We start from the raw sequence: 27,165 nt of genomic DNA on the forward strand, positions 1-27,165 counted from the left end.
TGAAGCAGCAGCTTTTACTTTATAATTAGTGTTTGCCGTAGCTCAGTTTTAGACAGTCGAGCCTTAATTCTTAACCTTTGTAGGAGAAGAGGGTAGGGAAAGGTCTCATTCCAGAGATCTCCAGAATGTCCCTATCGTGGTGTCCCTGTTTGCATACTTATTTCTGATCACAGAATTCCGTTTCACAAATGAAATGAACTTTTTTCTCTGTCTAAAGCTGTCGATGAAGCCGTACGGATAATCACCGGAGGCCTACCTGAAATAGCTGTGGAAGGCAACGGACCTGTGGAAAACAACGCAATGCTCAATAAGGCTGTTAAGAGACCACACGAGGATTCTGACGACGACGAGGAGAAAGGGTCTGTGGTTCCCCCTGTACACGACATTTACAGAGCACGACAGCAAAAGCGAATCCGGTGAAACAAGTCTGGAGTTCTGCTGTGACAGACAAAGACTTTCATTGAGTCCGTCAGTCTCTTAAAAGTCAAACATTTAAAAGGGACAGCTGCAAACAAACAAACAAAAAAATCTTGAAAATGGTTTTGTTACTGTGGTGCCTCTTCTCCCATATGGTTCTTGATCCGAAAACAGCCAGAACAACCTTAGAACGTGCTCTGAACAAAACTAGGTTTGCAAAACCAAAAGTGCAAAATGGCAAAACTTGCATTTTTTTCTTCAAGGGTGTTCACATCTACCACTTGAAATCTTGTGGGTTTTCAACAGTTTTATTTTAAAAACTGGATGGCTTATACTTGTGAAGCATTTTTAATTCACATTTTCTGGAAAACAGTTGTTCTCAGTTTGTTCATGTAGTGTCCTGCCTTACTGTTCGTTTTTATTTATGGCAGAATGTATGAAATCTGTTTTGTAGTTGAAAATGGAAGAAAACATTCCTTTAAAATAAAAGGATATCCATAACATCATGCCTCATTCTGGTTTTATTCAAACACGACAAGTTACTTCTTAAATATTACTCAGCCACTTCAAAAGCAATGTTAATAGAGACCATCGCAGGAAATTGATCAGAGCATACATATTAGAATTAGCTTTTTTTTTTCCATTTTTTCTAGAGGATACGGTATACTTTTGCTTTTAATTCCATGACTGTTTAAAGAAGACAGCATCGTAAGACAAACTCGGTACATATTTCTACTGTGGATTGTCCAGGAGCACCAGCTAACACAGTCTGTTCCTGGATCACTGCACTGGTCTTCCACTTAAAGTACAAAGCTAAATGTCAATATATCAGCTACACAGTTTAACCTGTTATTTTCAAACAAGCTAACAAAAACACTATATGAACTTCCAAAGCGGTTTCTATGCATACTGTAGATTTTAACGTGTCATTGACCTTGAGGATCTTCCTCCCCACATCCTTGAGATCATCCCCTACAGCTTCTAAATTTTTGTAGTACACAAAATTCACAGGGGCCTTTAAAGGCAGCTTCTAGGCAATACTAAGATATAAAATAACAGCAGCAATTTATTTTCTGCAACTCTCATTTAACAAAAACGAAAACAGATTTGTCTCGGTTATTTATTTTTTTATGTCTATCTCTAGCAATAATGTTTCTGGTAGCGCTTTTGTTACGCAGACTACGGCCTTAATTTTTTGGAGCTGCAGAGCTAGAGGCTGTGTTTTGAGGTGGATCCTGCACTAAGAACAAAGTCCAGTAAGCAGATGCAGCAATTTTGAAGACCTCCGTTGTACCCTTTGCTGATTCAAGCAATGAAACAGACCACAGCAAAAACCTACTCGGAACTTTGTTATCTGACTAACCAACCTAGTCGGTTTTGAGTTATCAAAGAAAGATTCAGAAACAGGCATCCAGTTTACTATCAGAGTACGTTTAGCCAGGAGCAAAATCACTTGTCTGAGCTGGTGATCCCTTAACAGGGTTTTGTGGTGGTTCTTTGTTTTTTTTTCTCTCGCTTGGGGAAGCAAAAAAATGAATGAGAGAAGATCTGTTTTATAGTTGCATAGGCTAATACAGAATGAAAGCTTTTACTCATTCCACCTTCCTCCAAACTCAGGGCATCTTGATCCATGCTGACGTTTAAAGGAAAAGTGGAAAGGGAAGCGCTAACACTGATTCATAATCAAGGGCCTCCTTCTAGAAGTTCTATTATTTCAGCTGACTAGTTGATTAATAAAATGAACCTGGATGTTAGCAATAAAAGGGCCCTTCACTTATTTTACATAACTTGTTGTTTGGTTTTTTTTTAATAGACCACAACACATTCTATTTTGGATAGTCTCGTACATGGGACACTTACTGTTTATAGCTATGAACGTTGCTTTCATAAAATCATCAAATTTTGATTACTGTAATACAGCATGGTGCTCAACTAGAGGAAAATTTCAAATGTACTTACCTCCTAGCTGAGTTTGAAATTGCAATAAGGCTGTAAGATCATTGAGCTCTTCCGTCAACACTCATCTATATGACGTAGCTAATTAAATTCAAGACCTACAAATATTTTACATTTCAGGAACACCTCTACAAAGTGAAAAAAAATCTTCTACTGAAAATATTCCCTGTGTATTCAAACTGACATTAAATCATTTGCCTCTACGTACATTAAAATCGCTTATACTTCCGACAGTGCTCTGCACTTCCTGGATATTTTTGAAGACATGATTGAATATGCAACCATCTCCAGTTGTAAAAAAAACAAGTAAAATTTTCAGCCTAAAGTTTCACACACTTTAAATCCACCTTCTGAAAATGACAAAGGTTTCCTTTAAAATTAGTATTTCGCATAAAAAGGAGTAACTAGCAAAAAAAAGGTAAGAAATGCCACTTTTATCAAAACATTTTAGCTCTGCCCTTCTGAAGTCTTTACAAGAGATAAATACAGCTGCAATCTATAAGATTGCCACCTTTGTAAGTACTGTACATAGCAGAGGACAGTTACCCAATAACCAGAAAATTTGCTACAAAAATATATTATGTGTTTGTAACATCTGCAGGTAAACAGCAAAAAAATGCCATTAAAATGCAGTAAAATGCAGAAAAACCTAGTAGCCTACCGTACTAACCATAATGTTACAATAAAGTGCTGTTTGGCTTTGTTTTTTTGCCTGTTAAAGTTCCTCTTGTCTAGAATTTTAACTTTCTTCTTAAGTCTTTAAAGTAAGATTTTTTTTTTTTTTAAAGCCAAATCATCCCTTCTGGGAAGGACCTTTGCTAATCTCCTCTGGATTAATTAAACTAAATTCACGGTAAATTAGAGTAAAATGCCCCAAAAGAGCCACTTAAATACAAAGTTTGGTTCTTAAACTTGTCCCACCTAGCACCATCTCAAAAATCTAAAAATTGCAGCCAGAAAACTACCAAGACACCCCCCCACCCCAGGTTGCATACTTACATTAAAAATGCATCTCTCATCATTTACTTCAGAATCCCTTTTGCATCTCAAGTATTTTCCATATCAATCATCACTAGTGAATTAAAAGGAACCAGTATTTACACAGAAAGCTGTTTTCCTAGACAAATATTGGTGCAATTTTTTTTAAAAATAGCTGACAATACCGTATTGGTAGCATACAAACTGGTTTTACGATTCTTCTGACTTCCCTACAAGTTGAGATTCTTCCTTAGTCAGTATTTTGCCCAGGACTGCATCATAGTAAGGGCTGAAGACCATTTTGTTGTAGTTGACAAGACGAACATACTTGACAGCAATCTCTTCCAGCTCTCTTTGAATAGGGCCTAATCCTCCAGGAATAGCAGGTAATGATTTCTGGTGACTAGATGCAAGATAATTCTCCAGAAACTTTTGAATTCGAGAATCTGGAAAAATTGGACCAAGGGTTTCGGTTTGTTTTCAAAAGGAATAGTCAATTAGAAATCATGTAATCTCATGTAAAATACCGACAGCCTGGTCATAGTAAACAAGTATCTGGAACAGATTAAATGAGAAAGCATGCATAACACGCCACCAACAGTTTTACAAAGACAGAGGAGTGGTGGCGTGAGAAGAGGGTGTTTTTGTCCAAGCATACCTATTAGCCTGCAGATGGTGTTATCTGGGCTGGCCACCGCCTGGATTTGTCCTTTAAGCACCGTCTCTCTCTCAGCTGAGAAGGGGGTAAAGCCATGCTGGGAAAGGCAGCTGTTAACTTCAGCACACACCTTTTCACCGATGGTAGCCAAAGATTCCTTCAGGTTAAAGGAGCTAGAGAAGGAGGGGTAGAGCATTAGATAGTTAGTTTAGTTATTCCCTTTTTTCCCACCTTTTAACTCTCCACTTCTAGGTGCTTTATTTATCAAATGTGTAATGGAAGAAGTGTAATCCAGATTAAGTCAGAACTATAAAGAATAATGCTATGCTCCTGTTTTTTTGATACATATAAGTATTAAAGATTTCCAGCCTGAGCAATCCATACAAGTAAGAGCTGACTTTTCTCTCTATACAGACAGCTCTGACTAATGCATAAAACAGTTCCCAGGCCACAACGTGCACAGCAGTCCCTCTAAATCTGCGAGCAGCTCACCCGACCACACGGAGATCCGCAAGGGAGCCTGCCCCAAACTGAGCTGCTGCCACTCTCCTGCCCCAACCAGGCATCTTGAAAAACACACTCTGAGAAAAGGAGCATGTGCATGTCCAAAAATAACAAGAAAAGACAGTTCTGTCTGAGTAAGCTGAATAAAAATTGTCAGCCTGGGCTCACAAAACACCCTCATCACTTCCTCTACATATTCTGTGGTCCACAGGCAGAGAGAGGCTTAAACTGATCATTTACTGGGGGGAAAACCGAACTCCACCCGCCGCTGTGTGACCAGGACCGTTCAATACTCACGGAAGATGCATCCCTGACAGCAGCACCTTGACAATGGTTTTGATTTTTTCAGCAAACCCAGGCACATCAACGAGTGCCGAGCCTGCTGCGCTGAACGTGACCAGAAGGACTGTCCCGATCAAGAGGAGTTGCTCCAGCTCCAGCTGTATTTCCTGAAAGCGGGTCTGGTCCATTAGCACTGTCTGCAAAGAATGAGGAAAGCAGCACAGGATAAAGTCAGTGTGCTGGGCTGCGAAGGGACGCTGGGCTGCCTCCCCATTCACAGCAGCCAAAATAAGACAAAGACATGGACAAGAGCAACACGTGCTCAGCAGGCGAGTGTCAGGAACAAAATGAAAAGAATTAACTCCTCTTTTCCAACTAAGTAAGATTCGGTACTGAAGAACACCTAAGAGTTACAAGAGCTCTCCATCAAGAGATAAACGTTTTAGTATTGCACTTGTTTCAAGACTACAAATCCAAACGGCTTCTGTAATATCCCAGAAATACAAAATAAAATAAGTTTTTTCTGTTAAATACCTACTTCTGGAAAAGGCCTGTTTACATGATCCCACTTAAGGAGCTTCAGATAGGCCTGATTCTGGACAGCAGTGGAGCACAAGGAGGAAGCTCCACCGGTGGCACCATCGCCACTACAGTGGGGAGGCAACATTTTACATCTCAGCTTTGCAAGATCATCTGCTGCTTCTTGCAACCACCTTGTGACAAGGTCTAAAGAATCTGGAAGAGCAGAGGGAAAAAAAAATCTTGTTAAGAGAATTCCCTTTCAAAGTTAGGTTTTTCCACCAATAATTTCCAAATAATCCCATTAGTTGCTATTACTAACACCCATGATATCAGTTATTGACATGCATTTCATTTTTTGCATTAAGCAGAACATCTAAACCAAAATTAAAACCACACAGCTACAGGAAATTGGAGGTGAGATGATGCTAGGTAATTATGCCCTACACTGTACTGAAATGAAACTAAACTCCAGTACTAAGTGCAGAACTGTTGTGCCAGCAGATTTTTTCAAACCAGAGTACTGGGGCACAAGTTGCCATTTACCATACGAATTCTAGAACTTATAAAAGAATCTGATTTCTGTTCATGATCTACAGGCAGAGACACGCAGTTTACTGGGAGGTCAGAGGGGAAGAAAGAAAGGAACAAAGTCATACTTGGATGTTTCTCAAGAAACTCCTGAAACTTCTTTCTTTCATATTCAGCAGACTGCTGCATTAATTTTGGCCTAATACTACTGACAGCGAAGTTTGCCATATCCATTTTCATTAGGTCTAACACAGAGAAAATAGCTCTAAACAAACAAACAGAAAAAGTTATTCAAGGCTGCAGATGTTGAAGAGGTACTATTTACAAAATTTATTACAGATTGTCTAAGGAAAGAGCAAAAACATGCATGGGAAACTTTAAAAGGGTGCTTAACAATTTAAGAGCATGAGACAGAGACAAAGCTTGAGCAAGCATGTACATGCATGCATGTGCCTCTTCCAAGTAGGAAATAAATCTTGCTCTCCTGTAAAAAAGCCTCTATGGAATTAACTTTACTAGCTCTGTAGATTATATTTCCCAGGATGGGCAATATTGTATGTTGAATACATAAAAAGACATCCGGGTTTCCCAGCTTGCATACTATCTCTGTTGGCAGCCTACAAAGCTAACCTCAGTGGGAAGGGAATCATCAGACCCAAGGAGAAAAAAAGAAAAGGAAAAACAAAACAAACAAACAACCCAAAGAAAAGCACCTTCATTTCAAAGCAACCTAATTCTTCCTGCCAATACTTCTGCCAAGTTAATCCTGAACTCTGGGCAGCTTATCAAATTAGAAACCAACAAGGTTAACGAAATTTCTTCTAACTATTGAGAACTTGAGGTGTTCAGCTGACAAAGCAGAAGCCTCCATGCCCCCAGATGTGCTATGTACACTCGGTTTAGACTATAGAGGGGGTGGGATGGTAGGTGAAGAGAGCTCACACTGAGGGGGAAAGGATGAACTGGTTGGAGAACAGTAACACCTTTTTCTTGTGCTCTTGCTCGCTGTTTTTCCCCTTCTGCTGTCAATATTAAATTCTGATACAAACTGACCATCTGAAGGCTTATCTTAAGGCTTATGTACATTTGGCATTTAAGAAAATGTCCTTCAGTGACATGCAGGAGCTAGACAAATAACCAGAACAAAAGGCAGTCCTTGTTAAAGACCCCTGGAGCATCTCTCCCCTTCATACCCACAACTATATCCCTTTCCCTATCACTCTTTCCTTCTACAAAGATTTGCAGGTTAAGGGACTCTCAACATGACTAAAAAATACCATTTCAGTACCTGAACAGAGGAACTATTTCATGAATATCTTTCAGTTTCTTAATTTCTTCATCTCGAGCTGGAGCACAGAGAGTCCCCATCATCCCAATGACAAATTCAACCAACTTAGAAATGTCAAGGGCCCCATTCTCTGCCTCCTGTTTTATCAAATCCAGATCAAGAACTTCTGTAATCTGGCTTCTCAGTCTGGTATGACCAGGCAACAAGAACGACAGGAGATTCTGAAATGGAAAGTTTTTAACAGTGCATTAGTTCTACATATCAAAGACTACAAGGATCAAAACAGTTATTGAACCACTTTTTATTTAAACTAATTGCCCTTTACAAGTGGAATTTTTTTTTTTCCTTGCTTTATTTTTTTAACCATTCACCAACTCCAAATGTTTCACTTCACTCTGTATGACACTGAAGTTACTAAGTGGTAAATACTCTGTGGTACAGATCATACTTAAGACTATTGTGCTTGGTTTTGTTAGCCCAGTGTTGGGGCATCTCACTGATTCCGTAACTAATGCCACTGTCATAACATGGAGGAAGCTTGGAATTATGAAACTAGTATTGCTTACCTTTTAATCATCTCACACAGTTTTGCATTTGTTTTTATATTCAAATTTCTCCTCTGGGCTTACACAATTTATATACATTCGCAGACAATGACATAGTAATGAAAAAGATCAAGAGTCTCCTCTCTGAAAAGCCAAACTTCAACCACTTTTGCTCATTCATACCCATGCAGCTACTCAAATTCAATAATTTACCTTGATATCACATCATCTTACCTCTTTAATTTCTCCCAGCAGTTTAATTGCATGGTCATATGTTGGTGGATCTTCCTTTAGCTGAGCTTCCAGACAATCCCAGAAAGCTTTATGTACAATATCTCTTACTTTTTTTTCTAAGCTGTGGGTAAATATGACCAGTTAAAAAGAACAATACTTGTCTCTGCACCACCTTACAAAGATAACCTGCAGGTCCTAAAGAACATCAGGTAATAATATGAATATAATGTAATAGTGAATATATGACAATTAACACACAAGAGATCTGTCATTTTAAGTTACTCAGAAAAACAAGAAAAACTGGACACAGGATTTGGAATGGCTTATATTCTAATAAAGGGTTACACACAAGCAAAGGTGGCTACAAATTAAAATCCCTGAAAGTATCTATCATCTGCTACCTCTAAACTAAACAACTGGAAGAAAAAAACAGGAAATCACAAAAATTACAGCTTGTCTTCAAAAGAGCAGCACTCGTGTGCCTTTCAAAAGCCTCACTAAGTAAACGCAACTCTAAGTAAAATTCATTAAGTAAACCTAACAGAAATGAAGTAACTGCCCTGACAGAAAAGCTTCTGCATTTCAACGCATAAACATTGCACCTACTCTGAGATAAAGGCCTCGTTCAGTTTGTGTAAAAAAATAATTCCTCTGCTTCAGTACCAATTTCTAATTCAAAATACTGAAAGTTGCTCCTCTTCAGCAGGCAGGCTCCTGTCCACACCAGGTTTCACTTCAAGACTGAAGTAAAATGCTCACACGTACACGCACGCACAAAGAACCCCCCGAACAAACACCAGGTTCCCCAGGCCCCGACTGCATGTGCAGCCACGGCTCAGGCAGCACCCAGAGGCACCCACACCCCGTGGCCCTCTGCGCAGCCAGTATGTGCTCTGCTGACAGCGCACAAAGCTGCAAACAGTCACACCTGCCTACTCCTCCCACCACTTGTCTACGTGTACATTCAAGGTGCAGGAGACTCTAAACTTGAGACACACAAAAACCTCCACATTTAATCCATGGAAGATTCCAGAGTCCCTCTTCGAGCAAAATCTGAATGACTGCTCTTTCTTTCCTAGGTGGTAAATAGCCAAATACAGGGATCTTGCACAAAAGCAGGCCTGGCCCATCACAAAGCCCAGGCACTCCAGAGCAAGTGACCTCTGCAATACATCTGTTTGTGATCAGGTGAAGAGATGAGGATCAGCCCCTCTGGTGAACGACTACAGCCATGCTCAGCATCAGTGGGCAAAAGCATCCAACTGTGCAAAGTACAGCACAGGTCCTAGCAGTTTCCCTCTTTTTTTTTTTTAAAAAAAAGGGGGTGGAGAAAGAAGAAAGGATGGCTAAAATAAAACATGCTAATATCCTTCTTCCCTGACAAATGCTGACATCAGTTTCATGGCACCGAGGCATACCAGGTAAGCTATCCACTATCACAGCACATTTTCAGGTGAGAAATCCATGTGAAGGAACAGAGATCTGAAGCGGGCACTGAACAGAACAGCACTCTCTCAACTATGGGACTTCAGACAAAGCACTTATTCTCAGTCATCAACTGTGGAGCAGAAAACACCTGATGGAAGTTCCCCTGAAAGATACTGGGACACAGAAGATAACACAGAATGGGGAAAAGAATGAGCTTTGCATGTCTCAGCTCTAATTTCCAAAGGCTTGCTTCAGAGACAGCGTTTGTGCAGGCTAGAGCCAGGTCCCAGTTCCCAACCCTTGCTCAAAGGCAATTCCTGCTGGAACCACACGGTTCAGTGTATTTAATGTGCTTGTGCTGAGCAGTTTTTCTTTGGTTATTATCGTTTAGCAGTCCACAGCCATTAATAAAACACCACTGGTCTAATATGCTGGTGTCAGAGCTGGAAAGACAGGAACAGTCCAGGCGAGAATGGAAGATGAGGCTGTTCCCATTACTGCCTTTTCAGTCAGGGACAATATTAAAGCAACATCCCCTGGTGGCTAATGGGAACCACTGTCACCCTGTTTTGGTGGAGATGGGCAGCAGACATTTTGTCTAAGGATGACCACTTTCTATAGAGGACAACCAATGCCAGTCTTCTAAGAGCCATTCATAGCACATCCTACTGCAGCACACGTGAAGGTAACGTGCTCTGGGGTCTCTCTCAAACATAGACACCTACAGACAACACTCTGGTCCCAATGTGGGCTGAGTTTCATCCATCCAATAGGTGTTCACTTTCACAAATTAACCCAAGGAAACCCATTGTCAGCCACATCTGTCTGTGTGTGAAAGAAAAAGGAAGAGCAGGTGAAGCATCTGTTGATAAGACCGAGTCAGCTACACTGGTCAGCATGCGACCAGACATCAAGGTCTCTTCTGTTCTCCCTTCCCCTTTCAGCAGGAGATAGAATTACTGAAGGTCAGGCAGAGAAGTAAAGACGTCAAACTTAAAGGAGCAAGGCCTAAGCTAATAAAACACCGGAACTGCTTCCCCAAAAATCCCCGGGGAAACAGACATTAGGCTCAGAAAATGCTAAAAGAGTTTCATCTTATTCCCTCTGGCAGTGAAAGCTTAAGAGATGCTACGAGCACTACCTGCATCCGCAGCCAGACTTGGGTATTCTCAAGACTGCAGTCTCAGGCCCCTGGGACAAGGGGACACCAACAGACACCACACCGAGATTTGCATCACACCCCCCCAAATAATTACTCCAAGAGGTTCAACTTTGATGTATACACATTTCTGAGGAAGCAGAACTGCACATTTACATTATTCTGCTTACGCTCTGTCCTATCTTGTGTCAGGCACTGCCTGCTAGAGCCTTCACTTGATCCACTAGAGCTGCTCTGCAGTTCTACAAATGCAAATTTTATTTATGTATCTGTTTGGAAACAATCTTACCTGTGTTCTGGTAATTCAGCTGGTTTTATCTGGAAGTCTCCATTAACAACAATTTCATGTGCTAATGCCATGTTGGTTACTCCCTTTGCTGTTTCCATGAGCTCTTCTATTGACACAGGCCGAGGAGGACTAGCTGTAACATAAATTAAACTGTCAGACAGCTATCTGTAAAAATCTGTGGAAAAAGGTCTGCTAATACTTGTGGACCTTTTCCACATTCTTGACAGTACAGAGGGCCAAAAGACAGGATCATCCGAAGATTCTTCTCCTTTCCTTCCCTTCCTTTCCCAGATGGTGGGTGACACAGGTCTGGAGTATTACAGAGAACAAACTAGTGAACCCCAGTTCATATTCTGGGTTCAGTGTGTCAATTGCTTCCAAATTCCATCAAGTTCTTTCAAAAAACAAAACCAAAAAAACCCCACACTCAAATCTTCACTTCTTTAGGACTGCTTAATAGCATCTTAGCATCTTTCTCCACGCTGTAGGAGGAAATCATTAAAAATAATAGTATTTTCACTGCACTATCTACACAATTATTTGTGCAAATGTTGCCATTTCAATTTTATATTTTCCAAGGAAGTGACTTAATCTCTGAAGCAGCTGACAAACAAACCACCATTAAGCAATGATGTACTAGTAGCTAATTATGCTCGCTACTTCTAGTGCAACTGGCACTTCTCCAAACTTTTTCCCAGAAGCCATGGTCCAAGTGACAAAGGATATCAAGACCTAGTCCCAGCACCAATGCCTAAAACCTCTTCCTCTGGCAGGCCTTTGGGACTAACAAGGATGGACAAGCAACCTCAAGCTGGGCTCTGAGACATACAAGTAGGAGGAAGTGCTAAACCTGAAAAAACAGGCCAGTTTTCATTAGGCAGGAGACAAAGGTAGTGACTGACTGTAGAAATCTAGAAGGCAGAAGAGGGACAGGGAGAGTTTGAGAAAACTTAATTTGCTTCCTGAATGCACTAGGAATTACAGCTCCTAATCATTCTTGACTACGTCACATCATCCTGGGACACCACTGGCATTGCTGTAGCACAGGAAGTGTCACAGCCCCAAAAACAAGTCAGCATAAAGGCAGAAGGTGCCAAAGGTGTAGGCCATGCTGGTTAGGGCAGTAATCCCATCCCCACTGAAGCCATCTGAAACCTGCTGCCATTCTTTGTGGTAAAGATTCCTCCTAGGTGTGCTAGCATCAGCACAAGTAGACAAAGTTAAGAGAAACATCACAGTTCTTCCCTGGTCCAGGTATCCAAGAAAACGGAAAAGGGTAGATCATTAGTGTCCTCAGGTGAGGCAGACAAGAATGGCAAGGCTCATCTCCTCCAGAAAACATCCAGTGGAGTGGAAGGTGGGGAAAGAGCCACAACAGAATTGTCCTAACGGATCGATTCCTCTCTGTAGTTCATTCACTTCAACTACAGTCTGGGCATAGAAGCCACATACGAATTCCCAAAATGAAAGAAACCAAACAGGCATCTTCCTAGGCTGGGTTCACTGAGATATGTTTTCAGCAAACTGTGATGACTGCCTCATTTGACAACCCAGTTTGACTGGATTTAAGCCTATAACATAGAAAAGGTCTGTTAAAAGTAGCTGTCCATCACTTGTCTGCCATTCAGAGCTGTTCCAAGTACCTACAGTATGGTTCCTTCCAATGTCCTAATCTTTCATTAATATCTTGCTCTTTTTGTGCAGCCCTCCTCAACACTTACTTCCTTCTGCTTGGGCCTTAATCTTGCATGGTAACTCTGGGAACACAGCAAGGATTGATATTCTGAGAATTAGCAGGACACCAAAGTTCACAGCTGAATGAGAGTGCTCTTGTCCGACTGCCAAATGACTTCATTCTAGCACTGGATGCACTGAAAACTAAGACTCTTTCATTTACCAGAGAATGCTCTTAAATCATATTACTTCATTCTCATATTATATCTGCACCCTTACAAAAGGGGAGGCCTGGAGACTAACGACTCCTTTGTGGTAGAGCGCAGTGCAAGACTGCGCTATGGATTTTACTTCCACGTCTTCACAGCCTCTCTCCATACATACACTATGTTTCCTATCAGGCAACCAGCAAGACATAAGAACATAAACTCCCCCAGAACATCTCCTCTGTGTAACATGACACTGAACACAACACTGAACCTCAAGCAATAATAAACACTATTAAAAAAATAAAAAGAATGCAATGAATAAAATGTTACATTCCGAGACACTCTGTACAGAAATTTGGAACTAGTTATCTGAGCAATTCTGTCTCTTTGAATTGGATCCCTGGGACCAGAAAAATTCCCCTTCATTTCATCTATAGATTTGACAGCAATAATTGGTAGCCATACTGCATCCAGCTCATGTTAAAAGCAGAATGACATATAAAAATATGCCCTCGAAATAAAATATGCAGTCCTGCTTGACTAGAAGTAATATTAGGATTAAATACACAACTTTCCACCTGTATTGGGAGGGGGGTGACTGGTCATCAGGACATCACTTTGTTGATAACAGCCGTCCTTGCCCTGCAGTAGAAACAGAGGCTGCAACAATCCAGAAGGTTCAGCTGATAATGCAAACAGCAGCAACAGTTTAGCTAGAACATACTGGAGTGGTGCTTATCCTTTCTGAGTACAGACACACAAAGGTATTTAAGATATATGTGGCTCAGAGCAACATTGTTATTGCATACAACTAAGCACTAAAACAAAATGGGGAGAAAGGTGCTACAAATAGTTTCAAAGCAAATGATCAGGAGTCATACAATATTTAATTTCAAAACAGTCAAACTTGCACAGAATGCTCTAAAATGTTAGGATTGTCTCTACCAAAAAAATCTAGAATTTACTTATTTTTTTAAAGAATAAAGCAGTTTTGCTTACACTTCGGTGTATCATCTCTGTGTGACCCTGGAGCACTCTGTCGTATTCTTTTTCTGATAGACTGATCCGGGTTGTCCAAGCTCTCCTCTTGACCATCCTCCAAACCACTCAACTTTTCTTCACTTGAATGTGGCTTGTCAGGATTTTGAGACATTTTCAACTGGTTCTTTTCAGAAAAAGAAAAAGGATAGAAAAGGGAATGAATAAGCATTTTCTGACATGGCTGAGTGGGTAAACATCACCAGGAGTTCTCTTGATTAAGAAAAATTAAGAATGAAAGAATACTTATGTGGAGTTACATGATGTCATTCCCATAATGGCAGGGGACCTGGACTCAATCAATGACTCACTTCCCATCTTACACAAAACGGGATGCTTTCAACACAGCTACCATTGACTTAATCTGCATTCCTAGTAAATTCTCAAAAATCTGAAACTGTTCCGTCACCATAATGCATACAGATGAGAAAGTATATTTAGTTTTCTTTCTTAGCATTGCTTATGAGAGCAGTGAAGAACACCTTCAGAATAGTATTACAAACATGTTTTACAAAATGATTATGCCAAATGAGATGTTTCTCCACTACATAATGCTAAATCTTCCTGAACATAACATACTCCTGAACTATGATCTACCCCAACTGCTCAGAATTTAAAAGTTTTCACTCTCAGTCATCCACAAGCATTAAGCAGGAAAAGACTAGAGATAAAATTCTACTCCCCCATTTTCATTCAATGCAAGAGCCACGATTTATGTATAAAATAAGATTACTTTTTTTAAAAAAAAACCAACATTAAGACAGTAAAGAACATAGTTCTGGTATTTAAAATATTAGTCTATTAAACTTTAGGTATTAAATAATATTTATATGACATCACAGATACCTGCAGTGTACCTGAAGTTACACTGACAAAATACCCATTAGAAATGCTTGTCTCACCATTATTTCATATTTGGATTTCCCCCCAAAGAATGTAATTTGCACACATCTTAACCACTGAAAACTCTCTATCATACAGGAAGCTACTGTTCAGACTTAAAAAAAAAAAAAATCTACTAGAGAGCATATGATGTCTCTAACTCAAATAACCTTGATGTTCTGGGAAGTAGGAAGTCAGGAAGAACCTGCCTTTCAAAAAAAAAAAAAAGCCAGCTCCTGGAAAAACAACAACTTCCTCTTCCACCTAGTATCCTAGCATCCCCACTTTTAAAATACAGAGACACATCCCCCAGAGGCACCTCACAGCTACCAGGAAAAAATACTTCCAGCATCAAAGACTACACTGAAGACGGTGCAGCATAAGCAAGCAACAGTGTAGAAACAAAAAATGCAGCGCTGAGATCTTTTTATTTTCATACAACAGCTGTAATAACCAACCCTACTCCATCAGTGCTGAAATTGATTGTGCCAGTGTGATTCTACAGGACAGCTGGAAAGCTCAGTATACAAGAAATGGTTTTGTTCTACAGCCACGGCTCAGGATCATCATCTTGCTAGGTGCACAACATACACAGCAGCACATAACACTTGTCCACAGCACTGTGTGGTTTCTACTATAGAAATGAAAACGAAGCATAAAAACCATGGGATAAACTACATAGGAAAACCAAGACATCAGTACAGGTATTGTTAGATTCATCTATTAGCCTCCCCCTTTAGCTGGAACAGAGTCACCAACGTCCCTGCTCCAAATGCTTCAGGACCTCCCCCTTCACACATACAGACAATCCCAGCTGGGACAAGAGCTGCAGGGATCTTGCCATCCTTTTAACCAAGGCAGAGAGAGCCTCCAGCCCGGTGTAACGCAAGGCATCCCAACCAGCATGCAGGTGGGAAACCAGTGGGAAACCACTGGTGGGAAACCAGTGATGTGCTCCAGAAGTGGATCTCTGGTCTGGCAGACAAAAGGTCTGTTACTGCAAACACGCTAGCAGCAAGAGGATGAGGAGCTCTGTTAATAAAGGAGCAGTTAAAGGAGAACACAGCAACAGCTGCAATAGAAAATACAAGATAGGACAGGTTAAACAGAGGAGGGAAGCGTGTCCTTGAATGTGGCTAGAATAAAAGCATTATCTTAAAGGCTTCCACATTCATTCAACCAGACTAGACAGTTGCTCTTCCTATCCATTCTCTTTCACAAAGCATCCTCCTGAAGACAAAATCCGAAGCACTGATGACCCAATTAAGGCCCACTTAGGTCTTTAATGCACAGGACACCTCATTGTGCCTTGCAATCTCTCACTGCGCTTTATCCTGACTACCCTTAGAAAAGGAGAGAAATATTGTCATATACCCTACCGAGGGGAAATTCTGGTGTGAGTTAAGTTGCTTGAGGACTCACAGAAGATAAATGACAGGGCCAAGACGATAATCAGTCTCATGATTACTACCCCAGCTTTGCCCACCAGGGCATCATTCCTACCACGCAGAGTACACCCTAAAGTATCACCTTCCATAGAACGGCAGATCAAGAGCTACAGCCTCAATACCAACAATTTCACTTAATCACCATTTGTCTAAAAAAAGTCCTATTTCGGCTGTGTAAAGTGGGTACAAGAACTCCTGGACCATTCTACCAAATGACTGTTCAGCGAATGAGGTAAAAAGACACACTTACTGGTTTAGTTGTTTAGTTTGCAATAGCCTACTCTTTTCTACTGGATTACTGCTATTATTTGCCTGAACACTTCTAGAACATATCCTCTTCCCACTAGGTAAATAAGCTTGACAATGCCTCTTCCAAAAGCATGATCATCATCATCTTTCCTTTCACAGAAACAATTCTGACTCTTAATAGAACAAAGTCTATTTCTTGGCTTTTTCTTTCAATTTATTTTAAATAAAAATAGAAGTGTAAACAGAAAACCCAACAAATGACAATTGAAACAAAATGTTTTCCACAGGTTCTTTTCAGCAAAGGTCCTCAAATCACCCGATGCACGCCAGCGTTAAATAAATTTCACTGTGTTTCTGTGGAGTACACAGAGGACTGAAGCGGCTCCTCTTAACTTGGAGCGTGGCCCCACTGCTCAGTGTAAAACAAGCCTCGACAATTCCCTCACCTCCAGGCCGAGCACACAAGCCCTGAAGGCCAGCTTTCCTCAAGCTTTGTTCCAACGCCGAACTCTCCCCCCTTCCCTCTGTTCACCCGCCACTCACAACCTATTTTCCCTCAGAATTCACCGCCCGGGGTGAAGCTACAGCCCGTCCCCGGCACTCTCCCAGGGCAGAAGCGATGTTTGGGAGCCTCCACCATAAAGTAGCCCGAGAGCAGGCTTGGCACCACAGCCAAGCCGTGACTCACAGTGCAGCGATATCTGTAATTCGGAACTCTGCTCCAGCAGGCAATGCCCATAGGCAGGAACAAAGGGTTGAGATAGAAATCTCATCCTCTTTAGCAGGGATGCTTACCGCACATAGAATCAGCAGTCAGAAGCAAGCAATGCAACACCACCAGTAACTTAAGAAAAGTATGATCAGAAATTCTAAGAAACTGCCTTTTCACCCCTAAAGTGTAAATTAAACCACTTATTCCAAGAAAGTATAGATATATAATCAAAAGGTTTCAGTTAAACTACAAAAAAATTACTGAAAAGGGTTACACTTCTCTCCATAGTATTAGTTTTCAAGAACTGATTATCCTTGAAGTCCTTTCTAGAATGAGCACAATTGTTGTCCATCCCCCCTCACAATACAGTAACTCATTGTGCTGTTGCACACCAAGTCATCGTCTCGCATTCCCTAAAAGCGCCCCGGACCAGTGGCAACAGACACCACTCATGACTGAAGAGTTACTGAGTGGTACATTAAAGTAGTATCTGCAATATGATTGTTTCTAAAAACAGCTCACTACATGTGTTTGCAACAGTTACTACTCTTTGTTGTCATGATTACATTACCTTCGATCCCAATTAAATTAGCTTTTCACCCCCAAATAAGAGAACAGAGCTCTACTGACACTGCGTATGGAACAAAATTTGTGATTTCTTGCAACAGTAAGTGTAATGAAGTTTTGCTGACATCATGCCCAAGGTAACTCCACAAGAGTCAAAATTAGATCTCTGATGGTGCTATAAACTTTGCTACTTGCAATTGCCTCTGTTGCACAGCTTGGGATTTCCACTCCAGACTAGACACACATAAAACAGACAGCCATAAGAAAACCCAAAGGCCTTTCATTTGTTCCAACTCTTTTCTAATTACAGCTGGTGACATCAATAAGACTTCTAGACAGAGCAAAACACTACAGGGATGAAGATAACTAGCCATAAACAGTATGTCCTGTAGCAAAGCTAGACTGATTTAAAAATCCAGAATATCTTTATCATCCCAGGAGAGTCAATGGGAGCTCAGCATACAGACTAGGATGGATTCAGCTGGGGAGAAAGTCAGTCACCTTCCCTGGCAATACCTCAATATGGTGCCACATTAGTTAAAACAGCACAGTAACCTGTCATACACAGTATAATTCACTGGCAAGCTTGAAGAAAAGCTGTGGAATATCAAGCAGATGCTGTTATCCAGCTCTGACTTGCTGTGTAATCAAGATCAATGCTACATAACAAGAGTCACATACTGCAAGGCCAATTAGAAAAAAAACTGTTCAGCATAAAATTCAGGGCTAGGGCAAAAGAAGGCAGAGAGACCTCGTTCATGGAGAGGTGTTTTCCATCTCAGTCATTTTGATACTTGAATAGAGGAAGTCAGACTTGGCTTTAGGTGAGGAAAAAGGAAGGATTATTTTGGTCCTACAGCAATAAAGAATTAGCAAACTAATAAGTACAGGCTAAACTTGGGTACCGTTGGCTTTAGTAATAATCATATAAATTCCATCCATTTCCACAAAATAATTTTATTAGATACATGAATACAAAATATTTACAAATATATTAGTGTTTTCAATGCTGTAGTACAGAAAGTAATCTATATTTAAAGTCACACACACATATTAGTAACTCTGTCTCCAAAATACTGCATAAAAATACTTGGATTACTACTATGAAACTGACCTAGCAGTCTCTTTCTCTCTTTGTCAGAGAGATTTGAATCTTCATCAATAGCTTTCAATAGAGATAATAGCTCATCTTTTGTGGTCTTCTCTGTATTGGAGCGGTACTCTCTTTCATCAAGTTTTTGGCAATAGGTATATCCTAAAAGGAAACGTGAGACATTTAGTTAACACCACACTCAACCACCCTTGAGATTCTACAGACTCATCCTCTTTTTAGAGTCAAATGAGTCATTGTTACAGGAAGTCTTTTTATTCAGTCCCTTCTACTTCTCATTTCGGTGCAGGACAAGAATAATAAAAAGTTCAGCTTAGACCATTACCTGTTATCTTACTAGGATCTTGGCCTTTCTGCAAAGCCACCAGTTTATTGCTGACCATTTTATGCAGGGTCCCTGGGATCTTGAACAGAAAAGACAGCAAAACAGCAGCTTAGAAAAAGGCAATTCCACATAAGCATACCAGGTAACAAAAAACTGGTCATTTTCTAGCTCTTACCTTTAACACGTCTTTTTGGTGATCCACAAGGAATAAGATCAGGAGGTCAGTTTTGCCTCTGGACAAGGTTTTATTGTTGATAATAGCTTTAGAGAATGTTCTTTTGACAACCATCCTGTTGTCACTCTAAAAAATAATGCCCAGAAGAGAATTAGTCTCCCCCTTCAGGAAGGGCATAGCCTTTGTTCTTCTAGGGTCATTGCTTTTCCTGTAGTCACATATTTAAGCTACAAATGTATTTTCTGATGAGTACCTGGGACTTCCAGATTCCAGTGAGTACAAAGCTACACGTAACGGTTAAGTATACACATTTACCTCCTTCTGTAGTTTGAGCTCAGAATTATGTGCTGCAACAGCCATGAAGTACAGTAGTCTTCTGAACTCCTCCCTGACTTGGCTGTCTAGAAGTTTCAGATAGAGCTGAACAGCTTCTAAAGATTGTTCCATCTTCCCATTCACTGGGGAGAGATAAGGTATCTATAGCCATATTTATTTAATTACATCCTCGAATAAACCACCTAAATTAGCCACTGAACAGACATTCTAAATAGAACCGGTCAAACAAAGCAATTCATTCTCACAAAAATTTCTTACAGGCTAAGGAGAGCTGTTTGCATACAATCTGAGACCAGGCCACACCCAGGCTTTTCAGCTGATGTTGAAGCAAACTCACTTTCAATTAAGTTCAATTACAGGTCAGCCATCTTGACAGGAATGTGAAATACTTAAAAAGGAAAATGGTTCTGTTAAGAAAATTAATGACCTCTTGTTGTGGAAATAGAAAAAAAATGGGAGCTTGAAGAATTAATTGCAAACCATTTTGTAGAGTTTTGCTAAATTTCAATTTGTCTTACTATGCAATACTGATTTTAGATGTGTGAATTATTTAAATTAAGTAGGCTGTACTAGTATTCTCCCTTTGTATTGTAGGGAGGAAGAATGGGATATAAATACAAAATATTCCCACCAACGTGGAACAAGAGAAATCATCAAGGCAGAGCAAGATGAAAAAGAAGGAAAACAGGGATGAGGCGAATTAATGGATAACTAAAACATCAAAAGCTTTCTAAAATGTTGTCTAAACATAAAATTTAAGAAACATTTAAATGGAAAAGAGGGGAGGGTTGTGAATAGTGTGCAAAGCTTCCACACAACTTTAGGTTTAGATCTTATGGCCTAAATATTTAATATTAGGCCATATTTAATTTCTATAGATACCAACTACTTCCAAATTATAGCACTCTGGTTCCACAGCCATTCTACCTAGACCTGAACAAAACCTACAGAACTGCATACTGTCAGGACCAAAATTTCAAAGCACATTCTTCATGACTAGAAATTTAAGAAAAACTTCGCAGAAGACAACCGTAATAAACACTCAGTTTGTCAGTACATACATCACATAAGCTTAGAAACACAGCTTTATTTACTTACCTAATAGTTCTGCTATTCCTGAGTGAATCTCAGATGCATGGCTTAACAGTGGCTCCTTTTTTTGGCCGTAGTATCTACCAATATTTTCAAACAGCAGTAGTTTCCATGTATCTGCTTTATCTGGTTGATCAGGCAAACTCCTGCTAATATCTACCACCATATGATCTGGAAGATATTCCAAGCAATCTATTGCTGCTGAGAGCCATTCGTCTGTTCTAGAAGACAGAGTGGTTTAACTTTGCAGCATTACTTACTGGTGCCTTTCAGAGTTGGTTGCTTTTTTTTTTTTTTTTTGGTTTTTTTTTGTTTTTACAGAAAGTAGACAGACTGGTTTCTCAATCACAGCAAAAACTGCACATGTAGGTACTTAAATACATTAGGAATTAGACAGTTTTCCTGACACACTCAGGTAGATCATAGTCATATATCTTTGTTATGTATTTAATCAAGATGAAGAATTAGTAACCCACACAGGTAAACAGTTACAAGCAGTTAAACCTAAAGTTAGTGACATCCTCGCCTGTTAGACAAGGACATAAATATTGCTAAATAAACACAAACATGAACCTTGATCTGATTCAGACAGGTAGCAGCTTTCCAGACTATGTTTTTAACTGCATTTATATACAGTTTCAGGCTCAGCATTCTTGTTTTTTTAAATATAGCAGGAGAAACTGAACTGTTCCCTCAGTTTAAGGAAAAAATGTCAAGATGACAGAAAAATGCTCTATTCTTCCCTCAACACAGTAAACAATTCCCCCTCTGAATGCTATCAAATACTACCACCGCATTCAAAAAGCTCTTGCAGTGTTCAGCATAAATTGTGTCAGCTACTTCTAGTTTAGAGTTTAGCAACTGTCATTTACCAATTATTCCAGTCAAGTCTAACAGGGAGAAAAGTGCCTATTCACATTCTTTCTGCAGTTCTGGAGAATATTACATTGCTACCCAAAGATCAACTGTGCTTTACATTCCTATGAAAGCAGAAGGTTTTTCAAAGTTGCAGAGGTGAGCAACGACTACTTACTGCGAGTCACTGAAAGCCTTGAGAATCTCTCTGTCTAGGTAGTTACTTGTGATGACATATCCAGTTCCCTTCCTTGGCTGTGGGAGCTGAGGTCTGATCTCCCGGCGCTCAAGTAAAGACTCAAGGAGCGGCAGGTCCACAAGCTGTAGCAGACGAGCAATTGTTTGCTCTTGCCATACTTCATTAATAACTAGAAAGGTTGAAATACACAGAACACATGGAGATTCAGCACGTGCAAAGAGAGGCATTACGAAAAAGACAGCTCCCCTTCCTCCTCTCAGTCCTAACCTAACAGATTAATTTTACTAAAATAAAGATTTACAGTAGGAGGGAGTGTGGCCCTTATCATCCTTAAGCGCCTTTTATCACCGCAAAAGGCAAGAATTAGTCATTTGTTTAGTTAACTACAAGTGTCAGAGAACTGCTTTTCGGATAAGTCTGAAGTATCTCACATCCTTTGTGCTCTAATTTGCAAGCAATCTTTGTTCTAGATAAGGGAATAATAAAAAAAAACCCTTAACAGTGACACTATCGTTATCTCAGCTTCCACAATGATGATTCGGCTTGAGTTTTAAGAGTTTCTAGGATGTATTAGCATTTTTAACCAAAGGAAAAAGCCCATTAGATGATAGTTTAGTCTGAGAGAGAGGACATGAACTGTCAAGAACAGTTTCACACAATACTGGAGTGTCAGATGGTGCAGATAGAGAGTTAAAAAGCTAGGGAAGAGCTTTAGTTAGCAATAGGCTACTGGCCAAGACTAAGTCAAGCACAGAAGTAGTGCAGATAATCAAGTATTGTAAAGAATGTTCCTAACTCAAATCAAGCTCTAGACAATTGTGTATTCTTCTTCATAAAATTCAACACGGATTTACTTCAACTAGAGGTAACGGGTCCTGCCTGATAAAATAAAAAGGTAAAAAGCAAGCCTGCAACAAATAAAATTTGTCTTTGTTATGACATGGTGTTCAAAACAAAATACTGCAGTTTGACTGCCTCTCCAATCTGACAGGCATAAGCCTTCCCAGTCCTACAGTTACTATCTTCCTTCTCCCACAGACAAACGACTGGGACATTTATCTGGCTTACCTCGGCGGGACAAACTATCCGAGATGTTTACTTGAGGGGTATTTGCAGGCCTTAAACTCAGGTTTTCCCAGAGATCCTCCAAGCTTTCTGGTTTGACAGGGGTAGAGTGAAACAACAAGCTCTTCTCATGTCTGAGATTGAAAAACAGGTTTTATATACATTTTATACAGGTTTTATATACATTTATATCCATATATAACCAAACTACCACGTAACATAGATATGAAAAACTGGCTGAGATTAAAAAAAACCATATTTTCTCTATATAAATACTTATATAACCTTCTCCCCGTCCAACACTTTCTCCATCCAGGTCACACAGGTGAATGTATGATACCGTAAAGAATTCTTTGCGTGCAACAGTAGCACACAAGTGCATAGTTCCTTCTCTTGAAACTTGCTTGGGACTTGTCACAGCCAGTATTAACAAGCTACCTCAATTACCACAGAAAAAATTTAAGAAGAGGAAACGGTTAAGGAAGGGAAATTATTTTGAAAAAAACCCAAACAAAATTTCCCCCTTAAAAGCACCAGTTTTAAGACATTATTCCTGATGGCAAAGTGAGGACAAAAATTAAGAGCTGTTCTCGAAAAATGTAGAAGGTAGTTGCTCCGTAGCAACATCACCCTAAAGTTATGCAGCTTGGTCGTGCCATCAACCAATGGAAAGCTTCAGAACCCTGTCACACCCTTCTGCGTGTTAGCTGGTTCTTCTCACAACTGCTTTCACATGCTATCAAGTAGATAGCCTAACAACTCCAGCCACAAAATTACCACCTCCAAGCATATTTGTTTAATTTCAATTTCTATAGCCCCTTTGTTTTAGGGCACTGCAAAATCCTTCTGGTGTTCACTACCTTTGCTATGTATGTATCAACAGATCTGTTCCTTTCCATAAATGAAGAAATGTAATCCAACGGATCTGTGCCTTGCCCAGAAGAAAAACCACCTTCATTCTCACTAACAGAACATGAATAACCTTGTTTCACAACTGTTGGTCAGATACACTCCAAGTCTTGTTTAAAAAATATATTCATCACAAGAGCTGATAAGTACCACATTTGATTAAAGTGGGTTTTATTATCATTAATTCTCCTCTTTCTAAATAAAGACTTGGGACAGTTTGCTTTAGCACATACGAAGAGCTGGGGGGGGGGGGAAGAAGGGAGAGCAGAAGGACCGAGGAACTATCCATTTCTAATCTCTGCTTCTAGAATTTTATGATCAGTTAGGCTGATGCACCAAAGTCCACAGCTGCTACTCTCATGAACACATCAATCACAAAAGGTATTTTCTTTTTTAGGTCAGTACTACTTGTCATCTTCAAAAGTGCGTATTGCTAAAACTACTCTAACTAACATACTTTCTTGTAAGAACATGTTTGAAAATGAACACTTGACAAAACAATGTTTAAGGAAGTGACATGACAAAGTGCCAACTACATCGCTGTGTGTTCTGCTTTGTGATGGTTTAGTTAGCACCAGGGTTTTCTTTGCCCACTCCTAAAGAGACAGGGAAACAAAACCTCACCACTGTACTTCCCTCTGGTTCTATGATGGCATGCGATAGCATAACAGCTCAACAGCCCGATACCTAGCCTAGGAACAAGCCACACATGCATGAAGAAACAGTTGAAAACATTTCAAAAAACTAAATTTGAAGTGTAGTAAAGCTAAAATGATAAAAGAAACAATTTATCTGCTTTTTTTCCTTAAAAACTGGAAGGATTACTGGCTTATGCCAGAGCTAGGTGTGCAGCGAGGAAAGGCTGTTCCATTGCCTCAGCCCGTGTGATGCCCTGAATTCCAGCTGGTTACATTGGTTTAGAGCCCAATAGATCAGTATCTGTAATGCACTTAATACCTGCCCTCCTCCCCCCAAGGCAATGTGATAACAGACACAGAAAACAAGTAACTATGCAGGCTGAATGATTTAATCACTTCAAATTGCTGTTTCCTACCTATATTCCACCCACAAACATCTGTACAGTATCTACTTTTTCCCTCTCCAGGTCCTGTAACTGTACAACAGTTTTCCCTTCTCTCCCCCAGAAAATATAATATTTTCCTATTGTAAAAAATTCATTTTTGCATTCCACATACTAACCTGTGTGGTATATACTGCTGGTAATCTTTATCAAGTTCTGTTTGGTTTGAGACATTTGTGAATCTGTAGAGGCTACTGCTACTGTCTTCAAATACAGACCGTTTGTCTTTTCCAAAGACCCTAGTTGAAACAGCCTCAAATACTTTGTAATCCATCAGTGCTTGACACACGCGCACTATTTTAGCACGGGAAATATCGACATCCCCAAAGTACTTGTTCTGCAGAAGATGGGCAAAGACAACATCCACCGCATCCGAACCAATAAAACAGTCATGATAGCACTTCAGGTTCTGGCGACGCTTTTTCACTTCCACTTGAGTTTGAAGTGCATTGATAATGCTGCTCCAGACATATGTTGCTCCAAATGGTTTCTGTGCCAAGCTAAAGCCTAAGAACAGAGAAAGCATAAAGATTGAATTCATGCTGCAATTAGAAAAGAACTGCCCCCTTTGTAGCTACTAGCTTTCATGAATCTCGTAAGCATTTAAAAATCCTTGAGACTTCCAGTTTGGCTTGGGTTGCTCATGTATTAACATTTTGTTAGTTTCTTGGCACGCCTGTCCTCATCGTACCAACGTATCGCACTCTGGTGGCTGCTCCCGCAGCACTAGCCTGCAGCTTTGCAACCAGGACTTTCTACTTTTTCAGCCTGTCTCTTAGGCACGGTCCTTGTGCATTCTCCTCCGTCACCTCATGGCTACACTTGCAGAACCTACTCCTGAGCACACACCTACCAGCAACCAAAAACTAGCTGCACGTACTCGTAATTCCCCAGTTCCTCTACTAACACTGACAAAACTATACAGCTGGGCATGGAAAAGGGAAGCAGGGGTGGAGACACACATCAGAACCCTGTTTCTTGCAGGATGGTGCATACACAAAAACTACCTAGTATCAGTGCTTAGCATATCGTCACTAATGAGCTCAAGAAGTCTCTCAAGACCCCACTCACACAACCCTTATCCCACACGACAGCCTTCTACCACCACAGTCCCAAGCTCTGTGTACTCAATGCCACTTCCTTGAGCCAACCAGCCCTCCCTCCCCCAATAAAGCCACTGAACTATTACTCATTTACCAATCTGATTAAGAATAGCATGTTAGCAACTAACAGTTTGACCAGAGGCTAGACTCAGCCTCCACAAGGACTTAAAAATACAGGATATACTTACAAAGTTTGCAGGTGGCTCCTAACTGGGAAGAGTTGCAGCCACCAGAGAGGCTAGAATTAGAATATGTGTTTCTCAGTGAGGCAAATGAATAATTTACTAAGAGAGAAAAGCAGAGGAAGAGGAGAGAAATCAAAAGCTGAAGGACAAAATATGGTATGAGGAGTTGGCAGCAATCCTACAGAAAGCCATCTGGGGTTATGACAGACCTCAAACCCAATGAATTAACAGTGTGATGCAGTGTTTAAAAAAAAAAGCAACAACATGCAGCTCATTCTGGAACATATTACCATGAACATTTTCCACAGATGCAGGAGACAGTTTTTTCTGTTTGGTCTGAAGTGACATTAGAGAATTGTATTTCAGTTTTGGGCACCAGGACTTCCAGCTGATCTCCAGCTACCAGAGAGCCCAGAAATTGGCAGGGGGAGGCACAGGGGAAATTAAGGGGGCAGTAAAGATTGAAGAAAAAAAAAAAAACAAACAGAAAAAAGCAGGGAACACAAAAGCATTTAAATACACTAATGCTATTATAAAGGACAGCAATGGTTACCTTAAGAGTGATTATCGAATTAGACATCTGCTTTATGAAAAGAATTTTATCAAGAAAATAAAGTTTTTTAATACAGGGCATTGAACCAGACTAGGTAGAAACCTCCCCGAATCTCCAGGTTCCAAAGCTTTAAAAGTACAAGACAGGCAAAGCATTTACTTGAACCTGATGACACCTTCAGGTAGGCAGAACTAACAAAACATTACACAGAATTTCTTTCCAGCCTTACGTTTTGAAAGCCGACTAGCCTGCTCGGAAGAAAAAACCCGAAACCCAGCACCTTGACCAAACACACACCAACGCTGTTTCTGTTGCTAAAATAAATACCAACACATACTGCCTGTAATAACTCTACTATTAGCCACCGCTTTATCACCTCTTCCTTCCACACACACCCCCCAAAAACTTTTTTTGGGGGAAGTGGTATTTAGCGCGGCATTAGGTATTGAAGTGACAAGGTTTCACGAAGTTAAGGTGCTCGAGGTGGGGAAAAAAAAGCAGAAATTGTTCTCAGCGAGCGACCTTTAGCCCTGGAGGTTGCACCGAGGCAGCCGCCCTTCACCTCGCTCTCGGGCCAGGCGCAGCCGCCCCGCGCCCCCCGTTTTGCAG

At 40.4% G+C, this 27,165-nt stretch overlaps 2 protein-coding genes across 2 annotated transcripts in view; one reads left to right on the plus strand and one right to left on the minus strand.

Moving 5' to 3' along the window:
• CSTF3 (cleavage stimulation factor subunit 3) overlaps positions 1–2,223 on the plus strand; it is a 52,549-nt gene extending 50,326 nt beyond the window's left edge. Inside the window, exon 21 of the mRNA XM_026850679.1 lies at positions 218–2,223. Coding sequence (XP_026706480.1) covers positions 218–420 — 203 coding nt within the window. The 3' untranslated portion in view covers positions 421–2,223. The remainder of the gene's footprint in view (positions 1–217) is intronic.
• On the minus strand, positions 1,932–25,227 carry LOC113481273 (T-complex protein 11-like protein 1). The gene is made up of 14 exons (XM_026850767.1): positions 24,835–25,227; positions 22,729–22,859; positions 21,640–21,829; positions 20,613–20,827; positions 19,494–19,636; positions 13,671–13,836; positions 10,789–10,921; positions 7,913–8,033; positions 7,134–7,354; positions 5,974–6,110; positions 5,334–5,530; positions 4,811–4,992; positions 4,010–4,182; positions 1,932–3,797 (listed from the first exon to the last, which is right to left on the minus strand). Exons 1-14 carry the CDS (start codon positions 24,987–24,989, stop codon positions 3,562–3,564), a joined length of 2,400 nt encoding a protein of 799 aa, XP_026706568.1. The 5' UTR covers positions 24,990–25,227; the 3' UTR covers positions 1,932–3,561.
• Between the last annotated feature and the right edge of the window lie 1,938 nt (positions 25,228–27,165).

This window comes from Athene cunicularia, assembly GCF_003259725.1.
Source record: "Athene cunicularia isolate RWA chromosome 5 unlocalized genomic scaffold, athCun1 chr5_part3, whole genome shotgun sequence".
NCBI classification, from domain to species: Eukaryota; Metazoa; Chordata; class Aves; order Strigiformes; family Strigidae; genus Athene; species Athene cunicularia.

Excerpts from the sequence above, each read along its gene's own strand:
- LOC113481273 (XM_026850767.1), bottom strand. The coding sequence starts at position 24,989 with ATGGATTACAAAGTATTTGAGGCTGTTTCAACTAGGGTCTTTGGAAAA. Across the intron at positions 10,922-13,670 it reads CAGAGATGATACACCGAAGT|CTAGTCCTCCTCGGCCTGTG; the intron begins GTAAGCAAAACT and ends TTTATGTTACAG. Across the intron at positions 4,183-4,810 it reads CTGTCAGGGATGCATCTTCC|CTCCTTTAACCTGAAGGAAT; the intron begins GTGAGTATTGAA and ends CTCCTTCTCTAG.